This window comes from Meles meles, chromosome 4, assembly GCF_922984935.1.
Source record: "Meles meles chromosome 4, mMelMel3.1 paternal haplotype, whole genome shotgun sequence".
Classification (NCBI taxonomy): domain Eukaryota; kingdom Metazoa; phylum Chordata; class Mammalia; order Carnivora; family Mustelidae; genus Meles; species Meles meles.
The window spans coordinates 161,069,032-161,088,605 of NC_060069.1; the positions used below are offsets into that span (position 1 = coordinate 161,069,032).

General features: G+C 57.0%; 1 protein-coding gene across 1 annotated transcript in view; it reads right to left on the reverse strand.

The window, feature by feature from the left end:
* Window positions 1-8,410: 8,410 nt before the first annotated feature.
* Window positions 8,411-19,574, reverse strand: part of PRDM15 (PR/SET domain 15) — a 60,523-nt gene continuing 49,359 nt past the window's right edge. Inside the window, exons 19-24 of the mRNA XM_046002362.1 lie at window positions 17,842-17,973; window positions 16,817-16,900; window positions 16,273-16,448; window positions 14,348-14,428; window positions 12,645-12,854; window positions 8,411-11,699 (exon numbers count right to left, since the gene is read on the reverse strand). Coding sequence (XP_045858318.1) covers window positions 11,220-11,699; window positions 12,645-12,854; window positions 14,348-14,428; window positions 16,273-16,448; window positions 16,817-16,900; window positions 17,842-17,973 — 1,163 coding nt within the window. The 3' untranslated portion in view covers window positions 8,411-11,219. The remainder of the gene's footprint in view (window positions 11,700-12,644; window positions 12,855-14,347; window positions 14,429-16,272; window positions 16,449-16,816; window positions 16,901-17,841; window positions 17,974-19,574) is intronic.

Genomic DNA, 19,574 nt, shown 5'->3' on the forward strand with positions numbered 1-19,574 from the left:
TGGGCACGGAGATAACTTACAATACAAACTGAATAAAATAAGATTTGAAAAAAAAAAAATGAAATGCTAGCCAAACATCTTGGAACTTGAGTTGAACTTGTGAATGCGTGTGTGTGTGTGTGTGTTTGAGAGCGTGCACGGAAGAACATGTTCTCTTTCAGCTGACATTTGCCATGAGAAAAATTGCTGTGAACAGGGCTCGAATGCGGAAACCATCCTTAGGCCAACCGCAGATTTTATCACGGGTCACTCGGGCCCAGCCACGTGCTGCCTGGTCTTAGAACGTGCCCACATGCGTGCTCCGCATTCAGAAGTGGGGCGATCGAGGGTCAGGGACTTTCTGACCGTTCTGACTCATCACAGACGCTCAGACCTAAGTGGTTTGTGAGTGGACGAGGACCTGCCGCTCCCCACATCAAAATTAGGGAGGTTCCTAGAAAGAAGAAGAAAGCTAAGTTCTCCCCTTGCTGCCGTCCTCGGAAGGCAAGATCAGCCTGATTCTGCACGTGGTCTGAGGCTGCCCCAAACCTGTCAGGCCCACAAGAGTCACCCAAAATTGTAAGACAGGAAGACCTTTAAAGGTCCTGTAGCTTTTTGGTAAATGGCTTTCCTTAAGCGAACATCCGGGAGCAGTTCTGCGGTGACATGAAGAGGTCAAGGGCTCTCCAAGCAAGGAGGAAGCTATTCTCGGGACAGATATCCCAAAGTACACGCACTTGACCTCTAGAGAGAAAAATTCCTTTAAACGAATGAGAGCAGCAACTATAATAAAATATGCCACTCCCTTAACAACTCTAAACCTTCCTAAAACTTCCTGTTTCTGAGCTTTCATTCCCCCGCATCGTAGCAGCAAGCAACGCCTCTTCCAGACCTTTCTTAAGAGAACTTCCCAGGGGCAGCTGGGAGGAAGGCAAGGCTGTGGATGTGGTCTTGAGGGGCTTCCCCCGCAAGGCCCCATCTCCTCCCCTCACCCGCCCACCTCCGCCTTCCTAGCCCATCCCATGCGGCGGTCACTCTGCCGTCGGACACGTCCCCGTAGAGCAATGACGTCATGCTGACGTCACAGCCATGCGCCTTCGGTTCGACTCTGGAAATGACTCAAGCTTCCTGCACTGCGACGATTAATTAGGAGTTACAGCCCGATCCGTCCAGAACAGCTGTGAGTGCGGCACAGTCATCCCCCGCCTTCAGATTCAAAAGGAGATGCGGACGGAAAGCAGAGCACCGTGGCTCAGGGACCTTCCAAACTTCACACTTTGAATGTCCTAATTAAATCCGGATCGCAGAAAAAAATATTTTGCAAGGGTATTTCATTTGTTGACAAGAAAAAAAAAAAGTAATGGACTTTACTGCGTTCTAGAATCTCTTGTTTCTCGAGATCAAACACTTAACCATTGGAAAACATTCCTGGACAAGAGGGACAAGCAGGAACGTTCTCCTGAGGGCGTGTTTCTCACCCTCAAGGCCTGCCTTGTGCATTATAAAAAGAGCTCCTTCGACCATGGGGCCGTGATGAACTTTAGCATCCTTACAGACTTAGTATCCGAGGTTTGCAAACACATTCAGCTCTGATGTACCACAGTGCTTCGGAGGCCGGATGGGCCAAACATTTAAATTCCCCTGGAAAACCGATCAGCAAAGAAATCAAGTTCAAAGGTGTAGGGAGGTACGTTACAGCCTAGAGAGGAAAGCAAGTCGCAGAAATGTACGACGATGAACCGTTTGCTTGCAAGAGCAAGAGATGGCGTTTAGCCTGCATAGAAACAAGCGTATTATCTGTGCACAGGCAAAACAGGACGTGTGGTGAGTAACAGGTCGTCCCCCTTAGCCTGCCATCACAGCGGTATGAGGTGTGGGTCCGGACTCGGCATCGGAGTCCGGACGCTCCTTATTCCAATGTCTCGGGGCCGCCGTGCCTCCTTCCGGGCCCGCACGCGGACTTCCGTCGCCACCGCGGTTCACACACTCAGTTTCCCTTCGTCAGAACACGGGAAGGTGGCGCAGACCCATCATGGTTTTATCACTCCTGGGACAGCGAGGATTTTAAAAATGTTACCCTCTCAGAGAGGGTCGATGACCTTTACTGGCAGAGGCAGGACGAGAGTCAATATATTCTACAAACTCTCCGTTCACTTGTCATGTTTACCTTCAGTGAAATGGTTCCGAGTTCCTAAGTCACCAGACTTCAACAGCCCAGGCGGCCCTCGTCAGGAACACCCTTCCCTACAATAAGTAAAGGTTAGAGTTTATACTCAATATTTGGAGCCCCCGAAGGTTCAGAGGAGAGCATGTCTGGAGAAAACGCAGAAGGACCAGGGCTGGTGAGGGCGTTCGTTGGTGGGTGGACAAAATGAGAGGTTATGGGACATTGACTCTACTCGGCTCTTCGTGACCTCTAGTGAGGACAGAAGAGGACGCGCCCTCCATCATCCGACATGGAGATGTTTGGGGACAGGAGTACTCACATGGTTGGGTGACATTGTGAAATCTCTTCCACTTGCTTCGTTAATAAAAACCCATCACATCCGGGGTAGTTCAGCCACCTTTCTGGTCTTGGTTGGAAATCGTGGTGCCAAATTGCAGCTCAGGGCTATAAAACTTGAGCTGGTCCCAGCTGAGGAGAGAGACGCTTGGCTCAACCCTGAGTCACTGGAAACAGGGCTGAGCTGTCCACCACACAGAAGTTCTCACAGCAGTTTGTACTGCGCGCGGGAGGTGCTGGCAAGCCCTGGAGAGTCAGACGTCTGCCGGTGCCGCTGAGGAGTCAGTTCAAATATTCAGGCTTTGACTCCACTTGGAGGCAGGGGTGGGGTCGGAGGTTAATTATAACCAGAGCAGGAAAGCTCGCTGACGATGGGAGCCATTAAAGTCAATTAATTTTGTTGTGGTGGTAGCCTTTTACATTAAAAAGGAAAAAAAAATGGGCCTCTAGTTTAAAAAAAGGAACGTCTCTGTAGTATTCGGTGTTACATCAAGATACTGGTTATTTCGGGATAAATCCTGGTGGGTCGCTCTTCATCAGGAGCTGAGGAACAACCTCCTAGTGTGTGCAGTTTTCTCCACCAACCAGGTTCTTGTCCTAAAATTATCAGGCTCAAGTCGGGGGCTAGCAGCTTCCCAAGCCACAACTTCTCCAAAGTCCTGTTCTAAAGACGGGGAAGAAACCCGATCCCACGAATATGCCGACCGCAGATACATTAAGAAAAGGTTCTAATGATAGTTCACTGGCAAAGAAGTGAACCCCACGGCTGAGAAACCCCGTATCACCCCATGACGAGATGATAGCCATCTCAGAAGGTCACTGAGGGGGTTAAGCAAGCTCGTGTTTGCAGAGCCCCTGCCCAAGCAAGCATCAACAGGCTGCTCCTCCTGTCCCAAACTGGTCTGCTGGATATTCAAATACAATTCTTTTCAGTTCCATATTTTTACTGATGTTTACAAGCTGTATGTAAAAACTAAAACTCTAGTGACAGCTATTTCTAATTTCAGCTATTGCTAAAGAAGTAGAAAAATCCGTGTGCCGGCTACCAAAGATCACCTGCTGCAGAGAAAGGTCTTTACTTGGGATGCCCAGAGACGAAGAACAAGACTAAGAGGCATGGCTAGGTGCTTTTTTCACTATGGTCTTTGTGGGAGGCTTTCGCTTCCTTTCATTTCATCCATCAGGAGTCTCCAAGCCCATGACAGGGAGCGTGCTAGAAAGCTGGACGGCGGCGATCGGGACGTGCGGAGGCAGTCGAGGGAATAGGATTTTTTTTTGACCAAGTCCTTCCCCAACACTGATAGGTACCCCCAGGGTCTTCAAAAACATATTGCAGCTTCAGGCATTAGATGTACATGATTGTGTCCCATAAATATTTTTATTTTTTGCACTTCCATTACGTGACCATTTATCATAACGGAGCTCTCTTGTCCACTGGAGTCTTCCCACGGCCTGAAGGGCCTCCTTTAGGACTGCTGCGGAGCTGGTCGGCTGTGCCTCACTCTTCCATCCTTTCTGTGTTTGAAAAAGTCTTTCTTTAGCCGCCTTTACTGATTTATTTTTTTGGAAGACATTTTTGCTGGGTATAAAATTTTGTGGAAGGGGGGCCCCTGGGTGGCTCTGTCGGTTAAGCAGCCCACTCTTACGTTTTGGCTCAGGTTCTGATCTCGGGGTCATGAGATCAAGCCCCATGTTGGACTGCATGCTCAGCAGGGAGTCGGCTTCCCCCCCCTTCTGCCCCTCCCCCTGCTCATGCTCCAGCTCTCTAAAGTAAACAAACCAATCTTGAAAAAAAAAAAGAATTTAAGTTGAGCAGTTCCTTCAACACTTCCAGGACGCTGCTTGCCTCACTTCTGGCCGGCACTATGCTCCTGAGTGGTCGGCCAACGTGGTCCTTGTTTGCTAGATGTCATGGGTCTTTTTCTTCTGCGTGCTCTTCGGGTTTTCTCCTTATCATTGGTCTTAAGCAATTTGCTTATCAAATGCCTTGACGTGTTTTTCTTCCCAATCTTGTGGTTGGGATTCACTGAGCTTCTTGAATCTGTGGGTTTACAGTTTTCCTCCAGTTTGGAAAAATTAGGGTCATGATTTCTTCAGGTGTTTTTCCAGTCTCTCCCAACCCCACTCGGAGGACTCTTCAGGGGCCTCTTGTAGTCATTCCATAGCTCACTGGTTCTTGCTCAGTTTTCCCCCAAGCGCCTTTTTTGTGTATTTCATTTTGGACAGATTTTATGGCTGTAAGTTCACTGATCCTTTCTTCTGCTGAGTCTGACCTTCCGTTAACACCATCTGGCATGCTTTTTAAGTCATTGCTGAAGTTTAGCTTCCAGAAGTTCAGTCAGATCTGTTTTTAAAAACACATCTTCCATGCCTCTAACATGAGTAAGTCTCCCTCTAGCTTTTTGAACACATGGAAAACGGTTAAATTCACTCTTTTAATATCCCTGTCTAGTAATTCTATCATTTCTGAGCTGGGTTTTGTAGTTAATTGTGCTCCTCATCATAGGTCCTATTTTCCTGATTCCTCATGGTCTGGTAATTTTTGATCGGCTGTTCCCCATGAGTGTTACATCACTGGGAGATGGATATTTTTATATTCCTATAAAAATATGCTTAAGGGGGAGCCTGGGTGGCTCAGTCCATTAAGCATCTGACTTCAGCTCAGGTCATGGTTTTGGGGTCCTGGGATCGAGGCCCATGTCGGGTTCCACACTCAATGTGGAGTCTGCTTGTTCCCCCCTTCTGCCCCTCCCCCTGCTCATGCTCCCCACCTCTCTCTCTTTCTCTCAAATAAATAAAAACTTAAAATGTTTCAGCCTTGTTCTGGGAGTCAGTTAAGGATCTTGGAAACAGTTTGACTTGGTTTTTAAGCTGTTTCACTTTTAAGGTTTCATGTTTTGCTTTTAAGCTTTGTTAGGTGGGACCCAGACAGAGCTTAGGGTCACTTTCCCATGACGTTTACTCAAAATGTGTCTGCGAACTCTGCCCCAAGGGTCCCAGGTTTTGAGGCTTCTCGCTCTGCACAGTGGGAATAGTTACCTTCTTCACAGGAGTGCCCCAACAGTGCTCAGTTCAAGGAGCAGAGGGGATGTTCCGAGCTCTGGAATTTTCTCTCTGTACAGCTCTCTCATCTCGGGTCCTCTGCCTAGGGAACGTCAGCTCCCTTGGACTTCCTGGACTGCCAGGTCCATCCCATTGGCTCAGACTGCTGTCCTCTGCCTGGGTTCCCTCTCGCTGCAGCCTGGAAACTCCTCCAGCTAAAAGCTGGACAGTCACTGGACTTGCCTTGCTGGTCTTTGATCTCTCTGGGGGGGTGGGGCAGTGCTGTCCATCACTCCTGGTGCCAAGGGCTCGAGTTCCCTCCTGGCCTGTGTTTCACCTGGCTTTCTAGTTTTCATAGAGGAGGGTAAACCCAATCCCTAGTCCCCCTTGTCCAGAGGCAGGAGTGCTCGGATCAGAGAATCGCATGTGTCAGACCCCAGAGCTCTATTTTCTGTTTGCAAGGACAACCAGCAGCACATGGGCTGGGGGGGTGCGGCAGGGGCTGTTTGCTGAGTGACTGAGGAAGGAGCCTTTAGCAGTAAGGATAGTCGCTGTTTTAAGCTGCTAAGATTTTAGGGTTGTTCATTACTGCCCCATAAGACAACCCAGTCTGACCAATTTTGTAAGCACTATCAGAGACAGACTATATGGGGAGGACATCGTATGTGATGGATACAGAGCATAGGACCGGAACGAGGAACAGCACTCGGTCCGGAGGACGTCCCGTGAAGCCGAGCAAACCGCATGTGAGGCGACACCAGCAGGAGACAGCCGGTCACACCACAGTCCTTAGCTATCCTGGCTGTGCCTCTGGCTTCACCGTCCTGGGCAGACTCAGGAAAGTGACAGCACGATGAAGAAAGCAGCACAGCCCCTTCCTTCTGGAGCTTTACCAAAGAGCAGGGTCGCGCGGATGGGGACAAATAGGCTCCCTGGTGAATACTCAATGTCATGGCCGGCTGGTGAGAGCCCACAGAGAACAGGGCTCGTTCTGAAACACTAGCTTCTGGAGGATTCGGGGAAGCTTCTCTAAGGAAGGGACGTTTGAGCTGAGATCTGAAGGACAGGCAGGCATTGACCAGGTGCAAAGACCCCCGGAGGGGAGCGGCTGGAGGGAGGCAGGGCCAGCCCCACAGGCCTCGAGCCACAGAAAGGAGCCAGATGTGTCCAGAGAGCCCTCAGAATCCACCGCAGGACACCGGACTGGTGCACGGATGGCACCATGGAAGGGCACCCTCACGAGGGCCATCAAGGTGGCGTGGGGAACAGACTCCTGGGGACGGGAGTGGGGTGCAGGGGTGGTCGGCTGGAAAGTTGGGGTGGGGAGCAGTCACAGATATGGTGAAACCTGATGGGTTCCTAACCACTCAGACGTCAATGTGGGACATGGGGACACGTCTGGGTTGGCTCAGGGTGAGGAGATGGGTGACAGGGCTGTGGGCTCGCATGGGCGCAGGGCGAGGGGGCCAGCTCTGGGGCCGGGGTTCGTAAATCCCACGGATTGAACGTGTGGAGCTCGATGCCAAGGGCGCCGCCAGCATCCCCCCTCCCCGCTCCCCACAGCACAGGGTTGGGGGGGAGAAGCACCCACAGACTTGCTGCTCTAGACAGAGTCCCCGCCCCTTCCGGGTCTTCAGGGCTAGCGCTCAGGAGGGGAAAGAAGCTGCAGAGCTCCGGCCGGGCTCCAGAGGGTCTCGCAGGTGACGCAGCCGCGTGCTGGGGTTGAGCTCCCGCGTGTGCAACAGTCGGCACGCGGCACGCACACCAGGGAAGCGTGCGGGCCAGGCTCTCTGGGGGGACACAGGGCGCGTCTACACCCCCCCAAGGGGCACCGCACCCTGTAGGGCTCCCTCCTCCTGGGGCGGATGTGGGCAGGTGACCCTGCCAGTAGGGAGAGAGGAGGCTGCTCGGGGCACCCCCCTGCGCCGGGGACCGCAGGGAACAGGGTGTGCAGGGGAGGGGTGGCTCTTTGTCCGAGCCACCGAGGGCCCTGTCTGGATTATTCTGCCTGCCACACCTGCCGCACCTGCCCAGGAGATCGTGTGCCCCGTCATTCCCGACGCGGGACCCTTGGATGTCAGTGCGCTCAGCTCCCCCCTTTCTATGGGACTTTGTTTTCCATGCGGGGGGAGGGGGGAGACTTTCCAGGTTGCTGCTGTTAGCTTTGGTCCCACCACGTGGCGGTTGTGGAGGAAATGGCTTCTCGGGATCCGTACTTCACAGAGAACTCAAGTGTGTCTGGTTAACATTGTCATCTCTTCCCTTGAAGGGTTCTGGAAGGTTGTCTCTGTGCCCAGGGAGCCCAGAGGCCTGGCGCACCAGCCAGGCACGCACCAGCCAGGGCTCCCCCCCTGCTGGATGGCGGATCAGGGAGCCGCCCCCCGAAGCTACCAAAAATACAAGAAAGGATCGAAGACAGTTCTCAGGGCTCAGGTCCCTAGAGGAATGGATGGCTCCTGGGGTGCGTCCTAACTTAACAATGACTGCTCCTAACAAATCAGAACATATCATTAAACGTTTGATAACGTAAGGGATCATTCCAGGCCCCCTGGCCAAAGAAATGCCCTGCTTCTCGGTTCTCCCCTCTTGGCTGCTTCTCCTTTCCGTTCCATTCTCCCCTGGTCTAAGCTTTGCAAGAAGCTCACATGCGCCTTCTTCGTTGCCCCTTTTCAGCCCCCTGGGAGAGCTTCTGACACCTCGGGATCTCCGGGAACATTTCAAATATCCCAAACACCGCGTGGGTTCTGGGCTGGCAGCCGGAGCCACGACGGGGCTGGCAGCCGGAACCACAACCGTTCTCAGATGACGCCAGTGTGTCGACGACGCGGAACGGGGACTCAGGGCAGAGGGCCAGCAATTGAAAAACACAGGTCACCGCACTTTTATTTGTCATTCTACAAACTGATGGGACACGAAATACACGCAACTTCTCGAAACAGTCTCAGTGCCTTTCAAAAATGTCACCGAGGACGCCGTCTTGAGCTGAGGAGCCCTGACTACCACGCCTGCGGACGCCGTGGCCGGAATGAACGCGTGAGGTCCGTGACTCTGCCCCCAACACCCGGGATTTCCCGCTGGGCACAGTGAGGTGGCAGCCGGCACAGGCGACGCGTCCCCCGCCAGCGCCGGTCCGGACGCCCAGCCCCTTCCTCGGCACGGGGAGCACCAGCTCCGGGAGAGTCTCACCGTGACTGTGGCACGGACCGGCACAGCTTTACAGATGCACGGGCCACAGGTAAGTTCCCGCGGTGCCTTAACTTAGAGTAAGCAGCCCAGACGCACAGAGCCCCGGGACCGCGACGGGGCCCGCCGTGGCTCCCACGGACACAGCTGTGCACCCAGCATCGGCTGACAATCTCAGCGCGTCCCGTCTGTCCGCAGTGACCTTGGCGCAGAAGCATCTCCGGTCAAGGACTCTGGCTGGGCAGCACTTTTTCCTTCGCTCCGTCTCTAGCATGCAAGTTCCCAGTATCGGTTTTAAGACCCCACAGACCCATTCTGCGCCCGATAGTAACCCTAGTAAGACCAAGTGCGTCTACAGGAAACTCAGGAGTGAATCAGATTTTTATTGAGTCCTAACTGAGGGTTACACGGGGGGTCTTTCCTCAGGCGTGGGTGTGAAGGAACAGTGGGAGGCCGGCGGGCCGCGCAGCCAACACGAGGTGCTTTAGAAACGTCGGAGGCCTCCTTACTCCGGGCACACAAACGATGTCTTTAAAAAAATAAGACTGTGATTTAAAAGGCCTTTATTACACCGGGAAGAGGAGTGAGAGATAAAGGCGAACAGAAGGTTAATCATGTTCGTATTTTTAGTCATTCACCCTTTCTATGCTGTGAGAGCAAAAAAAAAGAAAATTGTCAGTGATTTTTTTTCTTTTTAAATATGTTCAGAACCTTGTGTTCTTGATCCTGTGGGCACCCAGCCTCTTATATTTGGAGAACGAAGACGGTATTTTAAAAAATATACCACTCCCGGCCCAAGTCCCTTTGATGAAACTATTGTGTAGAAAGCAGTTAATTATATACATAAATAACATAAAAATAATTATCATAAATTAAAAAGTCAAATAACGTCCCACTGTGAATTCAACCACCAGGCAGGCGACGGGAGTGTGATGGAGCCGCGTCCGGAGACACGCTTCCGTACGGCGTGCGTGGGCCTCCCCGCGGTTCTGCAGGCAAGCATGCACGGAACGAATCTTAGCCCTGTCCTCAGACTCCTGCTACAGGGAACCAGGTGAAGTGCTGGGAAACTGGGATTTTGCAGAATGAAACGTCCTTGGCCTCAGCGACGGCACAAGATTCCTCTGGCCTACGTATTTGCTACGGATGCCTTGCTCGTCCTTCCGCGCGGGTGTCCCAAGAGGACAGGACGTGCAGTAACGAGGGAGCAAGGCCAAAATAAGGACACGTTAGCATGTGGTTCGGACAGCGTTACAAGGGATCAGGAGGGTGAACGCCGCGCCGCTGTGTCCCTGGCTGAGCTGCAAGACGGCATGGGCCTGGCCCCGCGTCATTGACGGGCGCGCCCCGTGTGGAAGCGCGTGTCCCGCGGACGCAGCGTGGCTGTAACTTGGCACGTTCGTTCACGAAGGCCGTTCACGCTTCTGCTTGTGAGCGAACCTCTTCTGCTTTTGTCACCGCCTGGCAGGAGAAGGTGGCCCCTCTGGAATTCAGAGAGACGTGTACTTTGCCGCTGGGAGAGCCACGCTCGCTCGATGTTTCTCTAGAACATTGGTCTTGAAACACATCAACCTTTGGAATTCAGTTCAAGCAGAAAGAAAACACGGTTTCTTCCCTGTCCTTCGCTGGGATTGGCTGAGCCTCAGCTGTAATAAATATATTTGGCCGAGGGTCCCCGGGCAGCCGTGCAGGAGCCCCTGGGAGGGATGCGTGCAGTGGACGTGTCACCCACGGCGGCGTGTCCCTCGCACTCGGGCAGCCGCGCAGAGCCGCACGCAGACCGACGCTCCTACAGTGCAAACGACTTGAGTGCGTTCAAGATCGAAAACAACGTGGTCTGGCCAGTCCTGAACACATAACACGGGCTTGGAATACAGTTAAAAAAAAAAAAAAAAGACATGAAAAATCGATCCACGTTATGTTACAAAGAGGCCTCTGAGGCCCAAGTCAGCGATGTCTGGGACTCCCAGCCCGGGCCGACTGTGCCCAGAGGGTCAGCGGAGGCCAAAGGGCGCCTTCAGCCCAGAGTTGGGTCATAAATTCAACTCGACTCAAATTTCAAAGAAAATAAATGTCACTTTAACGTCTAACTGCTATTCGCCAAAAACACCCAGAAGCGAGATGTGGGAGCTTCCTGGCCACCCAGGTCCTGTGGGACCCCTCCCCGAGTCCCCAGGTGGGAGCCCCGCCCTGAAGGAGGCAGGTGGGCCACCGTGTCCCTCCTGACACATGGCTCGCCTCTCTGCTCCCACCTGCCCCCCTTCCCCTGACCCCGTGAGCCCCCGGACCGAGCTCCGCCGGGCGCGCGCGGCCACCTGCCGGGGGCACTCGAGGCGCGTCCCCAGACCGCGATGCCGGGAGGGGGCCGGAGAGGATGCTGCAAAGCTAAGTCAACCTTATGGACGTTGCGATAATAACTTTTTTTTCCCCTCGGTTTGGTATCCAGCAAATGAATCTCAAAAACGAGAAAGGACCCCCGAGCGTGGGGTCCGTCTGCGCTCTCGCCGCGGGCTCAGTAGCTGTACATCTGCGGCTGAGGCTCGGCCGGAACCTGCGGCGGCGGCGCCTGCGGCGGGGGCGCCTGCGGCTGGGGGGGCGGCAGCACGTCCGTCTGCGGCACCGCCCGCCACGTGAGCGGGTGCTGGTCGCCGAGCTGGCCGCCCAGGGGCGTGATGGAGTTCACCAGCGTGGTCAGGTTGATGAAATGCGCCACCGACTGCGGGTTCGCGGCCTCGGGCTGGGGGTGGATCTGGATGTCGTTCTGCCGGTTGTGCAGCACGGCCGAGCCACTGACCGTGTCAAAGGTCACGGTCAGGATCGAGTTGTCCAGCTGCAGCTGGCGCTCCGGGGTGGTCAGGTGCCCGACGGCCACGGGCTGCAGGCTGGTGAACTGAGTCCCGGCGGCGGTGGTGATGGGGGTCACGGTGATGTTGGTCAGGCCCACTGAGCTCGACGGGGTGGTCACGTTTGGATCCCCCAGGGTCACGACCACCTGCAAGGGGCACACACAACGCAGGCCGGTTAACAATCTGCAGAATGGCCAACGGCAAAGCCTTCGGCTGCAGGAGCCCCACGCCCAGCATCCCCCCCAACAGCCTGGCCCGGAGGAAGAGAGGAAAACGTCCTTTGGTGAAGGATTAAACCAAGTTAGTTTTGTCCCAGAAAAAGCCAGCGTTAACAGAGCAGTGAGATACGGACGGAACCAGAGAGCACCCGCTGGAACCAAAATCAAACGATCTCACGGGCCAGGAAAAGAACAGAGGGAAGGAATGACGAGAAGGAAGGGCGCCCTGTGTTCGTTCCTCTCACGCGCTTTGCTGCCGGCGAGAAAAACCCCAACGATCAAGCTGAAAAGAGCAACGCACAAATCTGTAGCTCCCGGGGTGAGAAGGTACAGAGAAACAGCATCTGCTCCACGGAGAGGAACGAGCGGCCAAGTACACTCCGTGACCGTCAGTGCCCCAAACCAGGCATGAGACACGCTTCGGGGAGAGGTCTGCGAGCCTCAGAACCAAAGTGGGCGTATCAGAAGCTTCTGTTAAAAGCAGCAGACGGCCGGCATCTCTGACTTAGCCGACCCTCCGGGGACCTCGGGTGTGACCTCACAGGGGCAGACGCGGCGGGCCCCACTCTCACGGTGAGGAGACACACAGGGGCCACTTACAACCTCCCAGAAAGCTCCCGATTCCCAAGTGATGGGGGGGTCCCCACCCCACACATGCACCACGGTCAAGCGGCTAGTCCCGGTGACAGCTATGACCTGTAGGTCTGAGCTGGGAAGGGCATTGCTGATGCTGGCTGATGGGAACAGTGCCCCGTACAGCGCCCGCCACGGCGGGGCCCGGGCCAGCATCAGCACGTTTGCAGGGCACAGGCAGGATCCCCGCGCCCCGCAGCTCTTCCCGGGGACGCCCTGCACCCGCAGGAAGGGACCAACCTGCTGGATACTCTGCACCGCGGAGTCCGTTTCGTCCCCCACGCCCGACAGCACGGGCTCCTTCTCCGCATACTCGCTGAAGGTGGCCTCTTCTGGCCCGGGGGCACCCGCCGCCTCTGCCTCCAGTTTCTGCTTCCTCTTGTGGGCCCTCCTGGTGGCTTTCCCGTGCTTCCCCTCGGCCAGCTCCTCCTGCTCCAGACTCAGTTCAGGCTGCAGAACATAAGGTTTGGCAACGTCCGGGTCACAGGACTGTGTCCCCACGGTGGCCACGGAGGTCGCAGTGCGGTCCCTGGACATGCCCGCAGGTGGCCCTGGGGAACACAACGACCATGGTGTGGCTGCTCGTGTGTGCTCCCAGAGATGGGGCGTGTTCCCGTTGGGTTCATTTTCTCTTAATAAAAGTGCAAGAAATTATATATATGTCCCGTTTTTAAAAGCCGCATTTTGTGCTAGAATGTGAACGTCTATAAGAACAAGATTTTCATGCCCGTTTCAGCTCTGCTGAGCTCCCTCCACCTGAAGCGGAAAACCCATTCATGCCCATGCTCTCATCCCCAGGCTGAAGCAAATTCCCGACAGAAATGACCTTGGATTAGAACGGGTTTGGCCGTGAGAACATTACATGGTCTCCTCTGGGGACAGCTACCATGCCAGCCACATGGCGGCCCCAGACAGGCGCACTGCACGCTTCTGAGTCTGTCCAGGGTACATTGCTGCAGAGTGACTAATTTTCAGAACCAGGCCGAGGCCACGACTGGCTTGGGTGTCCGAGAGGCCATCTGGTCACCGACCACACCTCCTGGGCCTCCTACGCCATGCCACGTGCTGAAACCCCACCCAGCGGCACAGAAACCCAGTGGAAGCCTGCCAGGGCAAGGCCATCATGGGATTGCCCTCATCGGGGCAGGACGTGGGCCGGGGCAGGACGTGGGCCGTGGGCCTCTGGGGTGCTGCAGAGAGGCAGGGACAGGCCTTCTCAGGCTCACTCACTGCGACCCAGCCCCTGAGTACTCTGTTCAAAGAGCTGTTTCAAACGGAGCTGTGGCCATGATTTCATAGTAACTGAGACCATAGCATATTCCCTTTACAACAGCAATTTGGGGCGCCTGGGTGGCTCAGTGGGTTAAAGCCTCTGCCTTTAGCTCAGGTCATGATCCCAGGATCCTGGGATCGAGCCCCGCATCGGGCTCTCTGCTCGGCAGGGAGCCTGCTTCCTCCTCTCTCTCTGCCTGCCTCTCTGCCTGCTTGTGATCTCTGTCTGTCAAATAAATAAATAAAATCTTAAAAAAAAAACAAAAAACACTACAACAGCAATTCGAAGAACACAGTGGCTTAAAATGTCTTTAAAAACTAAGTTCACTTCATAAAGTTATTTTAGTTACAGTAATCTAATTATGCTGAGTTTTTATGGACTCTGAGATAGTTAATTTCATGTGTCAGCATGGCTGGGCTGGGGAGCCCACGTGTTCGGCCGTCCAGCAAAGATGCTGTGAAAGTATTCTTTTAGATGAGATTAACATTATATCAGTGGACTCTGAGCAGAGCAGATCACCCTTCATATTGCGGGTGGGCCTCATCCAATCAGTCGAAGGCCTTCAGTGTAAAGCCTGAGGCCCCTGAAGAAGAGGGAATTCTGCTTCCAGCTGTGCATGGCTCCTGTCCGAGCCTCCCCACCCCAGCCCGTGGGCCTGCTCGGTGCCTACCTGGACGATGCCAATGGAGGAGGCATCGATGGTGGTGGTCTCTGGGAGGTGGTCCAGGTCGTCGATCCTCACGGCCAGGACCTACGGGTAAGGACGGGTGATAAGCCCAGGATGCGGCACCCGCATGTCTCACAGGCACCCGCTTGTTCCTGACCCAGCTCAGCTCATCTGCCTCCTGTTCTGCCCCACCTCCCACGCCAGACCGTCAAGTCCAGGAGGGCAAAGATGCATCCCGGACGGCGGGCTCCCCACCAGCGGCAGCTTCGCGTGTGCGCGCTTGAACAACACAGAATGAAACGAGGGCACAAAGATCCAAAGGAATGGCCCCAGAGCCTTGGGAAACCAGAGCTGAGAAAAGGCACGGACAATCGTCCTCTGCCCCTCGTCCAACAGCCTTCCCCTCCCTGCACGCCAGCCCTGCCCAGTGCAGAGTGCTCAGGCGGGTTGCAGCGAACGCCGCCCTCACTGGAGAAGCAGGCATGGAAAGGGAGCCTTGCAGAGTGATCAATCCGCTAGGGAGTGATCTCCGATCCCAGGAAAGGACTCGCTGGAGAAAAGGGCTCGCTGAGCCCCCTCTGCGTCAGGGCGGCCTCTCTCTGTACCCAGCCGGACGTAGCATGCATCTGGTCTGCAGAGACCCGACTCCCGGCTCTTGTGAACACGGGTCACTACAGAAACTCACACAGCACCAGAGAACGCGCACGAACTGCACAGTCACCATGTGGAGAGCCTGTGGCGCCTGCCCTGGGCCCGGAGACCCGGTGTCACAGTTGGCTGACAGCGGTCCGCCAAGTGGACATTTGGAGAGGCCGAAACCCCAGCTGCCTGCTTGTGGCGGACAATTTCAACACCAGGACCCTGTACAACGCCGTCTTCTGTCCCTCTGTGATGACTTGCTTCACAGAGGCAAGCACTGCACACACACACACACACACACACACACACACACACACTCACACACACACACACTCACATACAGCCTGTAGGACATGTAACCACGGCCACAAGCAACTGTGTATCGGATTCCAAGCACACGGCTACACTGTCACGACTTGAGCCGCATGGCTCCTGCTGGGAGGAGGGGTCCAATACGGCCATGCTGCCCCCAGGAGTATGTCCGTGACCAGGATGCCTGCCTTGAGCCAGCCCCAGCCCAGCACGGTCATTTCCAATCTCAAGTTCCCCTGCCGAGCCAACAGACGAAAGATGGCATCTTCGGCGAACCTTCCCGTTTCTGGGATTCGGCGAGGTTGAAGACTTTTTTCTGAGTCTTAACCCCATACGTTTCCTCTCCACGTCTGTGCACAGTCGGTTTTTCAAGTCTCCTCCTCAAACAGCCGTCCCCCTTCCTACCAGCAGCTCAGAGCGGCTGCCAACAGGAACGCTGGTCACCTGCTCCTGGGTCGGACCTACAGCATCCCAAGTGGGGGCTGCCCTGCCCGTCAGATCGACGGATGCTCTTATCCGTGACTTCTTCCCCCAGAGTCATCGGACAGCTGCTGACCTGCGCTTTTTTCTACCTGTCTTTTTGTTCGCTTCTCTTTAAAGCACGTGAATTATTTGATGCCCCAGATCTTCCCCTGGAACCTGCGCCCAGGTGGGCAGAGTCGGTTTCTCCGTGTGACTGTTCCCGCCGGTGCTGGGACCGGCCTCCGCCCCCTGCCACAGGGAGGCCCCGTTCCGCGCCCCGTGTCGGCCACCCTGACGGGAAGGACGGAAGCAGGGCACCGGGGTCGTGCTTCTGTCCTGCTGTAATTCCAGTGAGACCATAACCCATGACCTCAGCGAGAAATATATTTAAGGCTCTCCCTTCATTCGTTCACTCACTCATTCACGCATTCGCTTGGCGCCCCCTAGAGGCAGAGGGAACATAAGGGCGGGGACAGGGCGGGGGTGGGGAGGGAGCGCGTGTGCCGCCCGCTCACCTCCGGGTGCTTGCGCCGGATGTGCCTGCTCATGGAGGCCCGGGTGGACACCTTGGTCCCGCACAGCTGGCAGCTCTGGGCCTCCACCTTGTCGTGCGTGAGCTGCACGTGTTTCTGCAGCATGTACTCGGTGACGTACTTCTTGTCGCACACGGAGCACGTCCACTGCTTGCCCACTGCCACGCACACGGGGAGGAAGACACGAGCCCGGGTCACCAGCGGGGTCGTCCCGCGGTCCACAGGACAGGGGTGGGGACGGGCGGCCCAGGCCGAGACGAGCAGGACGGGGACCTCTGCCATGGGGCACGGCATGGGATGCTGCTCCGGCACGGAAAATCCGGGAGTGGACGGCGGAGAGTCCAGGCGGGCTGACCTTTAAGGGGCAAGGGGCCGCCCACGAAGGCAGGACAGACCAAACGCTCTGAGAAAGGCCTGCCCTGAAGAGCAGGTGGACAGCTATCCCTGCCCTGCACACGCGGGGGCGGGAGGGGCGCACCAGGGACGGCGGCGAGGGGCCGAGCGCCAGGCCCGCCGCCCTGCTTACCTGTGTGGATGAGCTTGTGGGTCTCCATCGTGTTCCTCTCGCTGAAGGTCTTCCCACACAGCTCACACATGAAATCTTTAATCCCTGCAGGAGAGGCGCGCTGACCTCAGAGGTTCCCACGGGGTTTTAACCGGACCCCTTGGCCAAGGGTCTCCATGTGCGCAGAGGCCGTGGTGTGGCAAGGGGACGGCCGGGGCACCCCAGCGCACAAATCGTGGCTCCCACACTCAACCGGGCAGTTGGGTGGCTTAGCGAGCGCCTCCCTCGGCAGGGCTGGCCAGGCCACCGGGCCCCGGGCCCTCTGTCCACTCTGCACCAGCAGAACCAGTGCGGTCAGCCTCCCTCGGCACCGCATTTCTGAAGCTTTCCAGGGCTCCACGCGTTTCGCCCCAGACCCAAGAGCTCATCCATCTCTCAGGGGGCCATGAGGGAGGTGGGCGAGCAGGGAAGCTGGACCAGATAGGGCAGTGCTCGGAACCCAGTCTGCGGGGGACACAGGGAACCACGGGAAAGAAGTTTCACACAGACACAGCCGGTCAGCAGGGTTCCCGTGTCCCCTGTTTCTCTCTCACACACACGCTCATCCACACGCCCGTCTCTCCTGAGAAGGAACTCGTAGTTGATACACAGGCTGTCTTTTCCCTGCCGCATCACAGCCTCTAAGTACATTAACACACACGATGACTTAGCAGGTGCGCTGTTCCTTCTCGGGGACGCACCGACACTTGGGACATTCCAGTGTCTCCCGCCCCAGACAGAGCGGTGGTGGACAGCCGGCCTGTGCGGTCAGTTCGTGGGTACCCGCTCGGGCACGTGGCTGCGTGCAAGGCGCGAGCAGGGCAGCCCTGGGAGAGCTCGGCGAACGCCTGGATGGTGACCGTGGGGACACGTGGGCGGTGACGTGCGGATGGGGTGCCCGCTGGAACCGGATGGTCGCTAGCAGAGGCAGCGCCCGAGAACCCAGCCACAAGGAGCAGGAGCCGGGGCAGCTCCCTCCCGCCCAGCCGGCGCCGCGGCGGACTCACCCGTGTGCCGCTTGTAGTGCTTCAGCATGTTGACCTTCTGCGCGAACTTGCGGTGGCACTCCTTGCACTCGTACTCCTTGATGCCCTTGTGCAGCTTCATGTGGTGACGCAGCGCGTGCTTGGTCTTCATGCCTGCCGCAGACGCGTGCACTGAGCCCGCCGGGCCGCCGCGCCCGTACGCGTCCCTGCGCCGCCCGTGCCCCGCCACGCGCCCCCACCGCGCCTGCGCCCCCCTCCACGGCGCCCGCATCCCCGCCCCGTGCCCACGCCCCCATGTGTTCCCCGCTGTGCCGCCCGTGCCCCCCCACACCCCTACGTGCCCCCCACGGCGCCTGTGCCTCCCACGCGGCCCCCACCGCGCCTGCGCCCCCCTCCACGGCGCCCGCATCCCCGCCCCCATGTGTTCCCAGCTGTGGCGCCCGTGCCCCCCCACGCGCCCCTCACGGCGCCTGTGCCTCCCACGCAGCCCCCCACGCCCGCACCCACCACGCACGCAGCCCCCACGTGCCTTCCAACGCGCTCGCATCCAGGACCCCTCAAGGCGCTCGCACCCCATACCCGTAAACGGCCCATGATGCAGACCTGCAACAGTGCCTGCCCCCTGACCCGGGGCCAGGACACCATCCCCGGTGCCCACACCCCTACCCCACACCTAGACCACGCCCCACGGTATCCGCACCCCACTCCACACACTGCCTGAACCCCCCACAGGATCTGGCCTGACCTGGACCCTCCGGCAGGCACAGGTCTCGAGGGGATAGAACAAGACAAGTGGGGGTCAGGGCGTGGGGGTGACTCTCCTAGAGGACCCCCTCCACCAGGGGCAAGACGGGCACTAATGCCCTCAGAGGCCCTTAGGGACTTACTGCCCATGTGAAGCTCACCTTCTCAGGGGCCTGCGCAGACCTAAAGGTCAGTGCTCACAGCACCAGGGGGTGAATGTGACTGGTGTGACACAGCCCAGTTATCTGAGGATGGGGGAGGGGGGCCAGCCTGCAGGAACTGCTGTGGATCCCGACAGCGCGAACACTGAGATAAGTCAGTGCTCCGGACCCCAGATGCTGAAAGGTGCGGGCTCGGACCTTCACTCCGCCTCTAGCTCAACGCCCCTTCGCTAAAGTACGGGCGACAAATTACAGCCTCACCAACTTGGGCCAGTCGAGAAGGGAAGTCCCTGGTACACGGTGTGAGTCAGCAGCGGGAGGGCCCGGTATGGGGCAGGAGTCAGAGACAGGGTGGGGGGTCCCAGTACGGGGTGGGAGTCCACGGCGGGGGTCGCAGTCCAGGACGCCCACTGGGTGGGCGGGGCTGCATGAGGAGCGCTAAGGGGGCCACGGGGCAGGTGGGTGGTGGCTCTCATGCACAAAGCCGGCGGCGTCCAGTCCCACCGGCCACAAACTGAACTGGGCAGGGGCAGTGGGCCGTGGGCAGCAGGCTCGGAACCACACAGAGACGACCCAAGGGTCTCCGGAGCAGGGCAGACGCAGCCCGCCTCCAGGACTGTCCTCCGTGACAGCAGCGGCAGACGCGCAGTGCCGACCAGAGTCCCCACCGGGTTCCCGGAAGACTGCCTGTGCCAGGGAGGTGGGGCTGGGTCTCAGCCAGCCCTGGCCCCCAACAGAGCCCAGCCTGGCCGGACCAGGCCTAGCTAGGCTGCTGGAAGCCACGAGAACCACGCCCCGCCGGAGCCAGCAGGCAGGCCGGAGTCTGAGTGACCGTCCACCAGAGAAGGC